The sequence below is a fragment of the Siphateles boraxobius genome, unplaced genomic scaffold (genome assembly GCF_051911475.1).
Source record: "Siphateles boraxobius isolate OS27281-9 unplaced genomic scaffold, OSU_SipBor_1 66, whole genome shotgun sequence".
Classification (NCBI taxonomy): Eukaryota; Metazoa; Chordata; class Actinopteri; order Cypriniformes; family Leuciscidae; genus Siphateles; species Siphateles boraxobius.
The window spans coordinates 5,485,861-5,500,080 of NW_027509193.1; the positions used below are offsets into that span (position 1 = coordinate 5,485,861).

Here is a 14,220-nt window from a genome sequence, read left to right on the forward strand (position 1 = left end):
TTTAACGTTAGTTAACATTTGAAGTGGATCAAAACCTTTCATCAAAGTTTTACAGTGCGTGCAGAATTATTAGGCTCATCGATTTTCTGATCATTTTTTCGGTCACTTTTTACCAATTCCAAACCACATTAATCTTAATAACTACTATTTATTTTATATTTAATAATTTATAAGTGATATATAATTGTTAATATAGGCTGGAAATTAAAAACGCCTTATATTCAGGTGTGCATAATTATTAAGCACGTTTTCTTTTACAGATACAATATGCCACGAAAGAGATAACTTAGACTGAAATGCAAAAATTATTAAATGCAAATGAGAAGGATGCAATACTAGAAATTGCAGTTAAACAAAATCAGTTGGTAAAGAATAGAGGTAAGAATCACAAGCTGAAGTGTAGTAAAATACATGAAAAATACTTTTTAAAAAAATTTTTTATAGGCTTTATAGACAGGCAGATGCGTGACTCTTGAAGAACCAGCACCACATCCTCTTGTACTATATATATATATATATATATATATGTATAAATAAATAAATAAAAAACAGTCCTTGTGTATTTTACTACTCTTCAGCTTGTGATTCTTACCTCTATTCTGTACCACCTGTTTTTGTCTGACCCTCAGATATCTATCTATCTATCTATCTATCTATCTATCTATCTATCTATCTATCTATCTATCTATCTATCTATCTATCTATCTATCTATCTATCATCGGCCTGTTTACCTGTCTGCGTCGGTCTATCTCTTTAAACATATCTGTCTGTCTATGCTAGTATTGCATCCTTCTCATGGGCATTTCATATTTTTTGACTTTTCAGTCTGAGTTAAATCTCTTTTGTGGCTTATTTTATCTGAAAAAGAAAACATGCCTAATAATTATGCACACCTGAATATAAGGCGTTTTTAATTTCCAGCCTTCATGAACAATTATATATCACTTATAAATGATTAAATACAAAATGAATAGTAGTTATTTAAATTAATGTGGTTTGGAATTGGTAAAATGTGAATGGAAAAAAAAATATGATCAGAAAATGATCATGCCTAATAATTCTGCACACAGTAGTCTATATTAATTTTTTAACAATATCCGTTCTTGTCTTAGGACAACTTCGATTAACTTTTTTTGATCCACTTCAAATGTTGACTATCTATCTATCTATCTATCTATCTATCTATCTATCTATCTATCTATCTATCATCGGCCTGTTTACCTGTCTGCGTCAGTCTATCTCTTTAAACATATCTGTCTGTCTATGCTATTGTGTATTGTAATGCAAAGGTGAAGTATAACATAAAATATATGACAAAAATGTCAAGTCATGCTTTGGGTTGCTGTTGCAGTTATGATGGATCGGTACCAGGAGCAGCCACATCTTCTGGACCCTCACCTGGGTAAGAGGAAGTATGATGGATGTGTTGGACATTATGATTTTGTTCTGTGTTTGAAGGCTGTTAGTAACGCTGTATTTTCCGTTGTTCAGAGTGGATGCTGACTATGCTGTTAGAGATGATCCGCAATGAGAAGTCACCACCTCTTCTGGTCCATCTGTGTTTCAAATTCCTCTATATCATATCAAAGGTAAGATGGTTCTCTAAGTTGGACTGATCATCTCTATAAAAAGTAGATTTGTGACTGAATTTCTGGTGCTTTCGTAGGTCAGAGGCTACAAGATTTTCATGCAGCTGTTCCCCCACGAGGTGTCGGACGTTCAGCCAGTTCTGGACCTTTTATGCAGACAGGACCAAAAAGACACTGAGGTGAGCTGATCCCACAGTTTATAGCATGAGTCTGCATGTAACTTTGGCATCGGGCCCAAAAATTTTTTTGCCACTAGATGGCGGGCCAGAACATAGTCAAATGAATTGATGAAAAATGCAACTAGAATTGCCAGTGACGGACTGTTACAGTGTCTTTTGTAAATGGTAGTGAGCTGTTACTCTATATTAAATCCTTTAGTAGGACAGTCATTAACAAAAAGCCACATTTGTGTGGCAGTGTCAGGGTTTTACCCTGGATAAGTTAATAGAGCAGTAGTGACACGTAACCTGGCAAGTATCTTCATTCTCTAACTTGCAACACAGACTGCCTTGCTAAAAAACACATATGTTTATAGACACGGAACTCAAAAAATAAAAGAGGCATTAATGGCATGTTTGAGTCATGCACTTCACAAACTATATTTTATTTCCTCTTTCCATATTGTGAATAATAAATGTCTAATTTGAATTTGCTTGTTACACAATGGAGTCTAACTTATTGTAATAATTATTTGACACAGCCTACTTTTACACTCAAAATTATTCCTTGGCATCCTCACGTACTAAAGTGCATTTTTTAAGTTGTTTGCGTGATGGTGGTACGCTATTACGTCGTGTGCAGAGTGATGTTAATATTTAAGCTGGCTGGTGAGAGAAAATGGTAGTATCAAAGTTGACTGTGAAAATAGGGCATTCAAAGAATGGGAAGACAACTATGCGTTCATCCTACCTAGTTTTGTGAATGCAAAGCCGGTGTGTCTTATCTGCAACGATCCACAGACTCTTTTGAATGTCTTTCAGAACTTTTCAAATTAAAAGCTCTCAATTCATCTGAAAATAAAACATTGCTGCAAAAATGTTCTTGTACTTTTATTTTGAAGGCAAAATGTGAGTATGACGGCATAATGTTTTGAAGATGAAGTGATTGTGAGTAACTGTTGCTGTCATGACAGATCTATTTCTTCAAAATAATTTGGCTGCGGGTTTTGGCCCACGGGCCGCCTGTTGCCGACCCCTGGTTTATAGGCTCTTTTTTTATTTTAATTTATACATTTCCTTTTTGTCTGTGTCCATTTTGCACATTCTCAATGATCCTTATAATTTCACAAGACATTATTTGCAACTGTGAATTAATGCAAACTACGTACACAAATTGTAGTAATTACACTACATACTTATCGATTGAAGAAGCTTTCTCAGCATCATGTTGTTCAGACATTTTGTTTGAAGACCATTTTAATATAAAATGTTTACTTTTTGTGCATTACCAAAGTTTATTACCAAAGATTGATAAATGTCGGTGGTTACTTGTAAAGTAATTGTAAAGTGGGGATTTTTTTTTTTTTGCCTAACAGAAATATGGTTAGATTCATCAGTAAGTAATAATGAAATTGGTGTTGAAAACTATAACATAATTAGGAAGGATAACATCAGACAACGAGGGGGGTGTTTGTATTTGTATTAGATCGTACATTCATTTTAAGGTGTTAGATATTGAACATGAGTTATTGTTTTTGGACTTGTTAATACCTGCGACTAAACCAATATTGTTTGGAGTTTTTCTTCCACCTAGGGGGGACTTTAAATAATCATAATGCTCTGACTAAAGAATGTATTATTATGGGGAATTTAATACTGATGTGCATGTGCGTAAAAGAATAGGGGATAATTATAATGCTCTGCAGTCATTATGTAAATTATTTAGTTTAACCTAAATTATTAACAAATCTACTAGTTTGGAAAGTTTGGGAAGCTGGGGAAAGTGCCATAAACCTGATTTTGATGTCTGATGTAAATAATATTTCTCAAAAAGGAGTAATATAATATGGAATTAGCGATCACTATATTATCTTCTGTACTAAGGAAGCGTAGTATAAAAGTATAGCATTGAAGTATTTAAAGACCAACTTAAAAGAGAGTTAAATTACATTTGTAATACCTCAATAGTTGATGATGCTTGGATACATAAAGCTTTATTTCTTAAAGTATTGGATGGAATTGCCCCCCTTAAGCAGGTGAGAGTGAAGCAGAGATCAAGTCCTTGGATTAATCAGGAAATATGGAAATTACTAAAAAGCAGAAATAAGGCTCTTTCAATTTATAGGAGAACTAAGAGACCAGATGGCTATGAGACATTTTAAGCACTTAGAAATTTAGGTCAGAAGTCTATAAAGGACGCAAAAAGGAATTTTATAAAGGAACAAATTCAAGTAAATAAGGAAGATCTGAAATCTTTGTGGAAGGTTCTGAGCAGGCTCCAATCGATTGGTAAATCAAAGTATACTGCATCAAAATTAGGATTAGATATAATGGTGAGATTGGATTTGATAAAAGTAGAGTTGCAAATACGTTTACGTTATTATTTTTTATCAATTACAAAGAGCTTAGTAGATAAGCTCCTTCCGTCTAAGGGGATGTATGGAAATGATTTTGTTAAGAAATTTTTATCAAAAAAAGGAGTGTTGCATAACTCTTTCGTTTTTACTAAAGAAACAGTAGATGAAATTACTAATATGTTATTCACGGGTGTCTGTCAACTGGGCTATATGGTATTCCAGCTAAATGTTTAAGAGATGCAGCAGATTATTATATCTCCAACTGTCACATTTATTGTGAATCTTCCTTTAGAAAAGGGTATAGTCCCATCTGACATGAAGATAGCCAAGGTTATTCCATTTTACAAGAAAGGAAATTGATATGATCCTGGAAATTACCATCCAATCTTCATTCTTAGTGTGGCTTCAACATTTTTAGAAAAGATTATGCATAAACAAATGTATCAGTATGTATGCAAGGACAGTTTAATTTATGATTTCCAATCAGGTTTTAGAAGATCTTATTCGACTGATGCTACTTTACTTTATTTAACAGATTTTATAAGGAAGAAAATTGATGGAGGTAAAATGTGTGGAGTGGTATACTTAGATCTTCAAAAATCTTTTGACACCTTGAATCATTCAATACTGTTAGAAGTACGGTGAAAGCCTGTTTGAACTCTTATTTAACTGGGAGAATTCAAAGGGTATAAATTAATGGGATTCTCTCTGAGGAAACAATTATTAATAATGGAGTTCCTCAGGGAAGTGTCTTAGGCCCTCTTTTATTCCTCCTATACATAAATGATATGCAAGCAGTTTGTGACTCTAATGCTGATGACTCTACTGGTTTCAGACTAGGATGTTGGTAAAATCCAAGTGATGTTAACTGAGGATTTATGTAAGTAAGAGAGTGGCTCACTGAAAATAAACTCTATTGCAATTAGGTAAAACAGAATCCATATTGTTTGGGTCTAAAAGTTCCTAAAATGTCTATCAAGGTAGGGGATTGTGTTATATGAAACAGAAATAGTGTTAATTATCTTGGCTGTGTCCTTGACATTGATTTAAGTGGTGCAACTTAACTATGGCTATGAAAACTTTAGGTAAGGTTAATGCTCGGACAAAATTTCTTCCTAGATATGTTAGTTTTATGGATAAACAAAATTTAAAACTACTTGCATCATGTTTAGTGCAATGCCATTTCGAGTATGCATGCATTTCTTGGATGTCAGATCTGTCTCGTGTATGGTTGGATAAGTTACACAAATCGCAGAATAATTTGATAAGGTTGGTTTTAGGTTTTAATCGTTTGCCACATGTTGATGTATCCCATTTTAGACATCTGGTTTGGTTACCTATAGAAAGCAGAGTAACACATTTTAAGATAAAAATGGTACACAAGATAATCAATAAAAGAGCTACATATTTTAAGATATTTCTCTAGGGTAAGTGAGAGACATCTTTATAATACTAGGCAAAGTCTCATGGATATTACATTATATCGTTATTCTACAGGGGCTCAATTGTGGAATTCCTTGCCTCTGGATATCAAAAGTAATTCTAATATGGTTGGTTTTAGTGTGAATGTTAAAAGTTGGTTATTAGACAGGTTGTTTTAGTGATCAATCTGTATTAGTGTATTGTGTGGAATGTGGATGTTTAATTATGAACTTTGTAAATGTGAAAACTTATTGTAGCTTTGTATTTATAATAGTATGCAATGCCAAAGTAACCTTTCACTATGAGTGAAGTCTGTGCTTTACATCAAGGACCGCAATGGAAACAAGTTTTTAGCTTTATTGCGTTATCCTTGACAATGAGTGTATTTCACTACTTTCTTTGTCTAATAAATCAGATCAAATCAAAATGCATTCATCTGTCTAAGGTTGAAATAAAGTTGCAGAATTCAGAAGGGTTTTTTTTTTTTTACAGCTCGGTTTCAGTAAATGCTCTTTTTGTCCTAGGAAGGAAGTTTTGAGTTCTAAAGTATATGCTTTCATAATGCTACAAGCTCTTTTATCTAAAAAAATAAATAAAGAAATGTAACTTTTTCTGTTATAACTACATGATTTCTTTATCTGCATTTTGGTCAAAGAGTCACATTTATCTGAGGAAATATTGTAGGTTAATGAGGTTATGAACTTAAGGTACTTGATGACAACAGACAAAAATTGTAATTTGTTTTCGGTGCACTTAGAAGAGCGTTCAGAAGTGCGGGTCCCAAGTTAAATCTGTGCTTGACACTACCGATACTACACGCATTTCTTAACTTTTGAGCCCACCACTTTTCTCTTATTTCATACTTTATGCCCTAACAATGATCAATCATGCAATTTATTTATTGTTATTTGCATTTATTAAGTAAGAAACGACCACTGAATAGCTTCAGGCAGTAACTAGTGGAGCAGGTCAACATTTGTCATGTCTGGAATAATGCAATCCATGTGTTTTTTTTGTAATTTATCCTTCTCAAAGCACAAAAGTTGTACATCATCTAGTTATTGACTGTATGTTTCTGTATTAGACCTGGGAAACGCGCTACATACTCCTCCTCTGGCTCTCCATGACGTGTCTCATTCCCTTTGACTTGTCCCGTCTGGACGGCCACATGTCTGCTGACCCCGGGCTGAACAGAGAGACCATAATGGATCGTATTCTGGCTGTTGCCAAGGTGACACCCACAATCACAGACCACCATAGACAACAACTGTATCATTAATTAATAATTGTACTATTAAATATATATATATTTCTATATTTGCAGTCCTTTCTCAGAGTCAGTGACAAATCTCGAGATGCTGCATCAGTCCTTGTATCAAAGTAAGTTGCATGTTATTTGTTATTCCTCTATATGTGTGTTTATTATCTGGGTAGAGCTGGGCTTACAGTGCTGGTCAGAATTATTTGCTCCTTGGTAAATAGTCAAAGATGGCTGTGAAAAATAAATCTGCATTGTTAATCCTTTTGATATTTTATTAAAAAAATAGCAAAAATCGAACCTTCCATTGAAGTAAAAGAATTGAAAGTGGGGGGGAAAATCACATTATGAAATAAATTTTTTCTCCAAAATACTTTGGGAACAATTATTTGCCCCCTTTTATTAAATACCTTGTTTGTATTTTATCTGTTGATTTTTTGAATACTTTCTTACCAGCACTGTAAATATTTAGATATCATTTTGATGAGTTTGTTTTTAATAGGCTTTTATTTTTTTTATTTTTTAAAGATTCTAATTATACAAAATTCACCATGCCTCTGTGTATGAGACAGTTAAGGCGGATTTAATCGTGACCCTCATTTACAATTTAGTACTCAGCCTTTGAGCTGGTAAGTTCATGTCAGACGGTTAATTTCAATGACTTTATTCCAAACACTGATTGCGCAATCCTTTCTAAGTGTCCATATATTAAAACATTTAAGTACACTATATAAGCATGTATATGTTGCTGTTTATTACTTTGGTCTAATAATGTACAATGTATTATGCATATTAATTAAAATTATTAAATATCATTCATTCTAGCATTCATTTACTGAAAAGAAGTCTGAAAACATGCTTTATTTAAAAAAAAAAAAAAATAATAATAATATATATATATTATATATATATATATATATATATATATATATATATATATATATATATATATATATATATATATATAATGTTATCTTTAAGCATTTTGAACCGCCTTGTGTAAATGGCTGTTTGGTTTAAATGATAATGTGTAGTAAAATAAGGTGTAATAAAAATGATTTCTTATGTCACTCTTATAATATCCAAAAGTAGCAAAATATTGCCAGCTACTCACTGAGCAGTAGAGGGCACTGTTTAAACACTTGTAGATGTTCTCTTTGCTTGAGCGATTTGTATTATCTGCACAGGTTTGTGACCCGTCCAGATGTGAAGCAGAAGCGTTTGGGTGATTTTCTGGACTGGTGTCTGACCACCATATCTCAGACCAGTGAAATGACCATGGAGGGAACTGTGGCCCTTGATGGAGCTTTGCAGTCCCTGGTGAGCCTCCAATCCACTGTTTATCTCACATACAGGACTGTTTACATCCACCACTTCCTCATAAAAAAAGAAGAGAGAGAAATAACTCTCTTTCTTTTCATGAGAATTAAACAATTATCAATTCATGAGAAATCGAACATGCAATTGTTTTTGTTGTAGTTATTGGTGTAAACGACCCTTAAAGCTTATACTGTAATTCCTGCAGTGGTTTAATAGCTGCTCATACTATGAAGCCGTTACCTGCCAGATGTCACATGCCCTCCTACCTGTATTTTTACAGTGCTCTATTAAAACACTCATTGCTCATTTTAGTGACTGATTGGTATCAGAATTTTTTTTTTGTTGTTCCTTGTTGCAATGGGACATCTTACATTGTTTAAAGTCCAGAGATCTGTGAAAACAATCCTGCAGTTGTTATTATTTTGTGAAGCATGTCTCTATTGCCCGAGGTGCTCAAAACTGGCTCTGTGTGTTGGGAATGCCTGAGGTACTAAAACTGCCATCAACGATTTGCATATAAGCTTCAAGTGCTACAAGGCAGGGAGCAGGAACATGTGCTGTGCACACTTGATAATTATAAGATACTGCTGCTGGCATTAAGCGTTACTATATTCAGCATTTTATAAGACATTTTGCAAATGGGTTTAGTTAATTTTAATAAATTTGACTCCACATCAACCTAATTATATAGCTAAAGTGTTGCTCAAAGATTTTTAATGAGTAGTTTGGTATTTCCCTACCAGGGGTAGACCTATGTGTACCACAAGACTTTAAGCAGACTTACTATGATTTTGTTTTGAAAAGTTAAATGCATGACAAAAAAATGTTAGGAAACACTGAATCCATCCTAATCAAGTAATAATTTCTCACCAGGCCCAGCTCTTCAAGCACGGGAAACGTGATGACTTCCTGCAGTATGGTGTGTATATGTCTTCTAGGTCTTTTCTTTGGTCTCTTTAAATCCAAAACATACAAATAGATAAATGTTCGCTAATCTTTACCTTACCCTTCGTTCACAGCCCCCACAGTGCTTCAGTGCCTAAACCAGAAGAGAATAGCTGAAAGTAACCAAGCCACGTTGCGTAAGCTGGGAGTAAAAGTTGTCCAGAGACTTGGCTTGACCTGTCTAAAACCACGTTTGGCCAAATGGAGGTAAAATGGACTGACCGACTGACAAAAACATAAAAATGAAACAATTCTCAAAAGTGTCAGCTTGTTTGTAAGCATTTTGTATGACTGCATCCAGATACCAGAGAGGAAGTCGATCACTCGCAGTGAACCTGGCCCTTTCTTCTGTCACCGGAAGTGTTGAGGATACAAAACCTGATCTAGAGTCTGTCAGTCAGGAGGAAGACTATGACATACCTCAGGAGGTAGAGAATGTCATTGGTAAGTATCCAGGCATATTTCCATTTCTGTTTGCTAAATATTTAAATGCTATCTTGTTACTACCAATTTTCTTAATCATTTTTGCAGAACAACTGTTGGTGGGACTGAAGGACAAAGAGACAATAGTGCGATGGTCTTCTGCAAAGGGGTGAGAACAGTCAAGTTGATCAAATACACTTTGTTTGATTTTGTCTGTCTTGGCTTGGCTTGGCAAAAATCTGCTGTTTGTTGACAGTGCCATATTTTAGTGCCACATTTCTCTGTAATAATCTCTAAAGTACTAAAAAATGTATTTATAACTGGTCTTTTTTTTAACCACCTGCAGGATTGGAAGGGTGACTGGTAGACTACCTAAAGAGCTCGCAGATGAAGTGGTTGAATCTGTTTTGGAGTGTTTCAGGTGTGACATTATATAACAGGAGGCGATTATGTGATGTGATTATGTGAATCTCATCAAATACTTAGTAAGGTATTTTTTCTGCATATTGCAGTTTCCAGGAAACAGATAATGCATGGCACGGGGGCTGCCTGGCTCTTGCGGAGCTAGGCCGGAGAGGACTCCTGCTTCCTTCGCGTCTTTCAGATGGTTGGTTTGTATTCTCTTTTTTATTCTCTATTGTATTAAATTTGAAAACTATTGTTTTTAAGTTTACGCACTGACATCGATTATTGCTATAATCTTAATCTAAACATTGTAACTCCCCATGATCGTACTCAGTACAAAACATTCATAAGCAAACATACTTCACTTTATGCAAACACTTTATTCAAATACTGCAAGTTCGACAAGCTTCTTTATTAAAAAAAAAAAGAAAAGAAATAAATGCCACCACCCAGCTCCCTTTAATGAATTGATACATACTTTTGTAAGTCTGTCAAAGAGCAGAAGATTTTCAGTATACAATCTGTGGTGCCTTCTTTTTCCAAATTAGTGCATAATGTTGTATTTTGGAAGTATTTACATTTGCATGCATTAGCCAGACGCTTTTATCCAAAGCAACTTGCATTGGATTAAATGTATACATTTTTACCAATTATGCAGTCTTTGAATTGATCCCATGATGGCTGAAAGATGTTGACCATCTCTTCCTGTAAAGTCTCTTCAGTATTGATCTTTTCACTGGAACTCCTTTCTATCAAATATTTGAATTGCAGCGGTCCATTCTTTGAAATCTCTGTATCAGCAGTTTTGCGACCTCTTTCTTTGAGTTCGGGACGGTTCTTTTACCTTTGCTCTTTTGGTATTGTGCCTCAGAGGTCTGTTGTTTGCCCGTTTTTGTCCCAGCACCTGTGTGTTCTGTTTGGGTATGTCTGGAGTGTCTTTTACTGGGCAGTTGTCTGAGGGAGGAAGGTGATTGCTGTTCTGGCCCTTGGCCATTTCTTGTTGATCAATAGAGGAGTCCTTGATAATGTCCCTTGAGCTAGCCAGCTGACACAGAGCAAAGGCTGCTGAGTGCCTCTGGTCACATGGGTCCAGGTCTTGTTTTTTGGGTGAAGCAATTGTAGATTCCTCAACGTTTATGATGGTTTGTCTTTCTGGAGTTTCAGAACCTGTGGTGTTGGGCGAGGCTTGGTTGTTGGACTGTCCCCTGAGGCAGAGGTTGAGCGGTGCCTCTTGACTATTTTCTGAATCATAATGGAGCTCTCGGTCAGAGTAGTGGTGTGTCATGTGACTGGATACAGCCTGGTCCCTCTTTGAAAGGTTAAGAGGACCTTGCTCCTCCTCAATTTCTTCGTCGTCTTCCTTTTCTGATGAAATCTCCCTACTTCTTGCAGAATCTGTGGTTTGTGGGTCATTCCTAGAAAGACAAAACAAGATACCAATGTTAAGATTAAGGAAACCATTAACTTGCTTTATTTGACTGTCATACAAAGTGTATTTGGGGTCTTTATGTCTCACATAGTTTACCTACCTCTCTCTCTTGTGTAACATGTTCTCTTGAGGTTGTCCATTTGATTTCTTGGTTAAGTTGTCGGTTGCTGTAGTTGCCCCTTGTAAGACATGCTGTGATTGACTGACTGGGAGTGACTCCCCATGGGAAGCGAGCCTAATTGTAACAGGGATACGCTGCATGACATCTGCGGTACTGGGCCTGTCTGGCGACCCAGAGGCGGCACATCCTGCTAAAGGACTCTGGCGAGTACCTTTGTCTCCTGGACTGTGCTCTTGGACAGCCCTGTCCTCAGGAAGTCTGCTGTAAGAATCCGGATGAGAAATGGGCACCGGGTGTCCTCCGTACTCTCGAGGATAAAATCTGTTGCTGTATACATCCAGAGGAAGATACCTAGTTCTCTGTAAGGACATGGATAGTTCAGGGTGTTGGTAGACGCTGTAGGGTAGAGGTGGACCTGGTATAATAGAATGAGCATATCTATAGTGATAAGGGTGGAGAAGAGAAGGACTAGGCGGGACCAAAGGTGATGGCACCAGAGGTCTCTGGGTCTCCCGAGGTGTGAGTTGGTAGGCAGAGGTGTTTGCTTGGTTGTGTGGGTAAGGCGTGTAGAGGGAGTGCAAGGGCCTCTCAGGTACCATGTATGAAGGATAGTCTTGTATTAAAGGAAGAAGAGGTGCTGTGGAAGCAGGTGGGACCCAAGGTGCCATTTGATTGTAGAACGGAGGAATGGATGAAGATGTTTGATCGTCTTTGCGTGGAGACCGAGTTTCCCTTTCACCTGTTCGTGCAACTGGTGAGAAAGCCGAAGATAATTTGTTCTGTGCAATGTCTATATCTGTACTTCTGTCCCTAATCTCACAGACTGCCTCTGGGACTTGCTTGCTGACCTCCTTGATGGGACTTTCAGGCTTTTGTCTTGTTTCTTTGACCATCTCCTCTTGTTCAACCTTTTCACTGACCCTTTCTATAGGTTTGCTGGCTTCAGCTTCCATGGGTGGCTCTTTACTGTTGTGGTTGAAAGGAAGATTATTCTGGGAAACTCTGTTTGTTTTTCCTGTCTGTTCCATGCGCTGAGATACCAGAGAGATGGAGTTCTTGCAAAGGTTGTACTTCATGTGGTTGAAGAGATGAGACTTGATGTTGCAGGTGAAGGGACATTGGAAGCACTGATACTTGAATGGTTTGCCAGGAGGGCGTGGAATGTAATGGGGTTTCTTCGGTTTTCTCCCCTGGAGAATGTCCATACTTGTGCAGTTGTTCCAATCCAACGCTGTGCGGTTTGTCAGCCTTATCTGGCAACAGAAGAAAAAGAAATCATTAACAGTTCTGCCACACACTGAACCAGAGCATCTGCTGTTTGTTGGGTCACTACTTAAGGTTTATATAAAGGGAGCTTGCATGTTACAGCCCCTTAATCTTTTCAACTAGTTTGTAGCAGTTCTGTATTGTTTGCTGGCCTGCGTTTTAGCATAGCATGCTCTATCTGCACTAGTGAAGCCAGGGTAGGCCTGTAGAAACATGCTCCCCTTCATCAAAACCTGATGGCGTGGGAAACCACATACACCTGTTTCCCATGACATTGCTTGCAAGATACAAACTCCAGACATTTAAAAGTTGATCTCACTTGCACTGTAAATGTAGAGAAGCTACCAGAAGTATTAGAATGGAATTGCATCTGTTATAACATTAGTAATCTATTGGACTGCTTCCGTGATTGAAAGAATTGGCTTCTACAATTCTTCACTACAATGAGGATACATAATGGTCTGGTAAGTGTGCTAAGATTTTGAGGCCTGAAGGTTTGTATTGGGAAGCAGAATATTGAAGAACGAGATTGCCAGGCAAGTTTTGCAGAAAATGACTCCGCCTTAAGGAACCTGTTTGTCACACGCTGTCGCAAGAAGTGGTGGCTCAGGTTTTGACTCCCGTGTTTCATATCAAGCCGCTCCCTCCTTAAGGCACAAATTAAAAGAACGTTTCTGTATTGTGAAATTTTATTTTGCTGTATTATGCGTTGTTTCCTGGTTCTTAATCACTCTTCTATGGGTACACCGAAATCTTGTGATATTAGCGTAAAACGATAATTGTTGTAAATTTTTGACTGTTTAGACACTTTGTATATGTGTACAACCACATGGCAAATACAAAAGAGTATTTTCTGCCAGATGTGGTCTAACAGGTGCATATGTAGTCAGCTATTTAGATCTACCCCTGAAACACCTGCTACAAAGAACATCCGTCTTAACAATTGCTAGAAGTACATACAAACAGCAGTAAGAACAGTTGCCATTAAAAATCTTAGTGATTTAGCTTTTACAGCCTTACCTGTTATCAGATTCCACGTGATGTTGGAAGTATCGTCAATGTATTTTGTCCACAGCAGACCTCTTGAAGTTTATGACAGTCCCACAGTAGAACAGTTTGGCTAATATGATTGTCCTTGAACGCAGGTGTCTGCTCTTTAGGTGTTCTGTCACGTTTCTGATGAGTCTGATGAGTCTCTTGCTTTCTGAGGTGTTGACTCTGTGGGGTGGAGTCTATGCCCAAGCAGTAGAGCCCTGAGGCAGCATCAATATGCCTAATATTAGGCAAGCCCCAAGCCACGATACATTGCAAGTTTGCCTCCTGTCTCACCTGTTAGTGAGCGTCCACATGGACTAGAAGCCAGACAAGACTGTTTTTTGCTTTTGTTTGGCTAAATGGTTGAATTAGCCCAGGAGTGGTAGAGTTAGGTGTGAAGCAGGTTTGAGGATGTTGTCAGAGGGGTGTGGAGATATTGAGGACAACCTGTGAGATTTGCATGGAGCCAAATGTGTGCTGCACCTGATGTG

General features: G+C 36.9%; 2 protein-coding genes across 2 annotated transcripts in view; one reads left to right on the forward strand and one right to left on the reverse strand.

Annotated features, from left to right (window-relative positions):
- The window catches only part of tbcd (tubulin folding cofactor D), a 49,625-nt gene that overhangs the window by 793 nt on the left and 34,612 nt on the right, over positions 1-14,220 (forward strand). Inside the window, exons 2-13 of the mRNA XM_077211706.1 lie at positions 1,353-1,403; positions 1,493-1,590; positions 1,668-1,769; positions 6,612-6,758; positions 6,852-6,907; positions 7,973-8,105; positions 8,979-9,024; positions 9,125-9,257; positions 9,352-9,494; positions 9,582-9,642; positions 9,820-9,894; positions 9,986-10,080. Of these exons, the coding sequence (XP_077067821.1) occupies positions 1,353-1,403; positions 1,493-1,590; positions 1,668-1,769; positions 6,612-6,758; positions 6,852-6,907; positions 7,973-8,105; positions 8,979-9,024; positions 9,125-9,257; positions 9,352-9,494; positions 9,582-9,642; positions 9,820-9,894; positions 9,986-10,080 (1,140 nt within the window). The remainder of the gene's footprint in view (positions 1-1,352; positions 1,404-1,492; positions 1,591-1,667; positions 1,770-6,611; positions 6,759-6,851; positions 6,908-7,972; positions 8,106-8,978; positions 9,025-9,124; positions 9,258-9,351; positions 9,495-9,581; positions 9,643-9,819; positions 9,895-9,985; positions 10,081-14,220) is intronic.
- Positions 10,239-14,173, reverse strand: znf750 (zinc finger protein 750). Its single transcript, XM_077211708.1, has 3 exons — positions 13,715-14,173; positions 11,408-12,681; positions 10,239-11,293 (listed from the first exon to the last, which is right to left on the reverse strand). Exons 2-3 carry the CDS (start codon positions 12,631-12,633, stop codon positions 10,675-10,677), a joined length of 1,845 nt encoding a protein of 614 aa, XP_077067823.1. The 5' UTR covers positions 12,634-12,681; positions 13,715-14,173; the 3' UTR covers positions 10,239-10,674.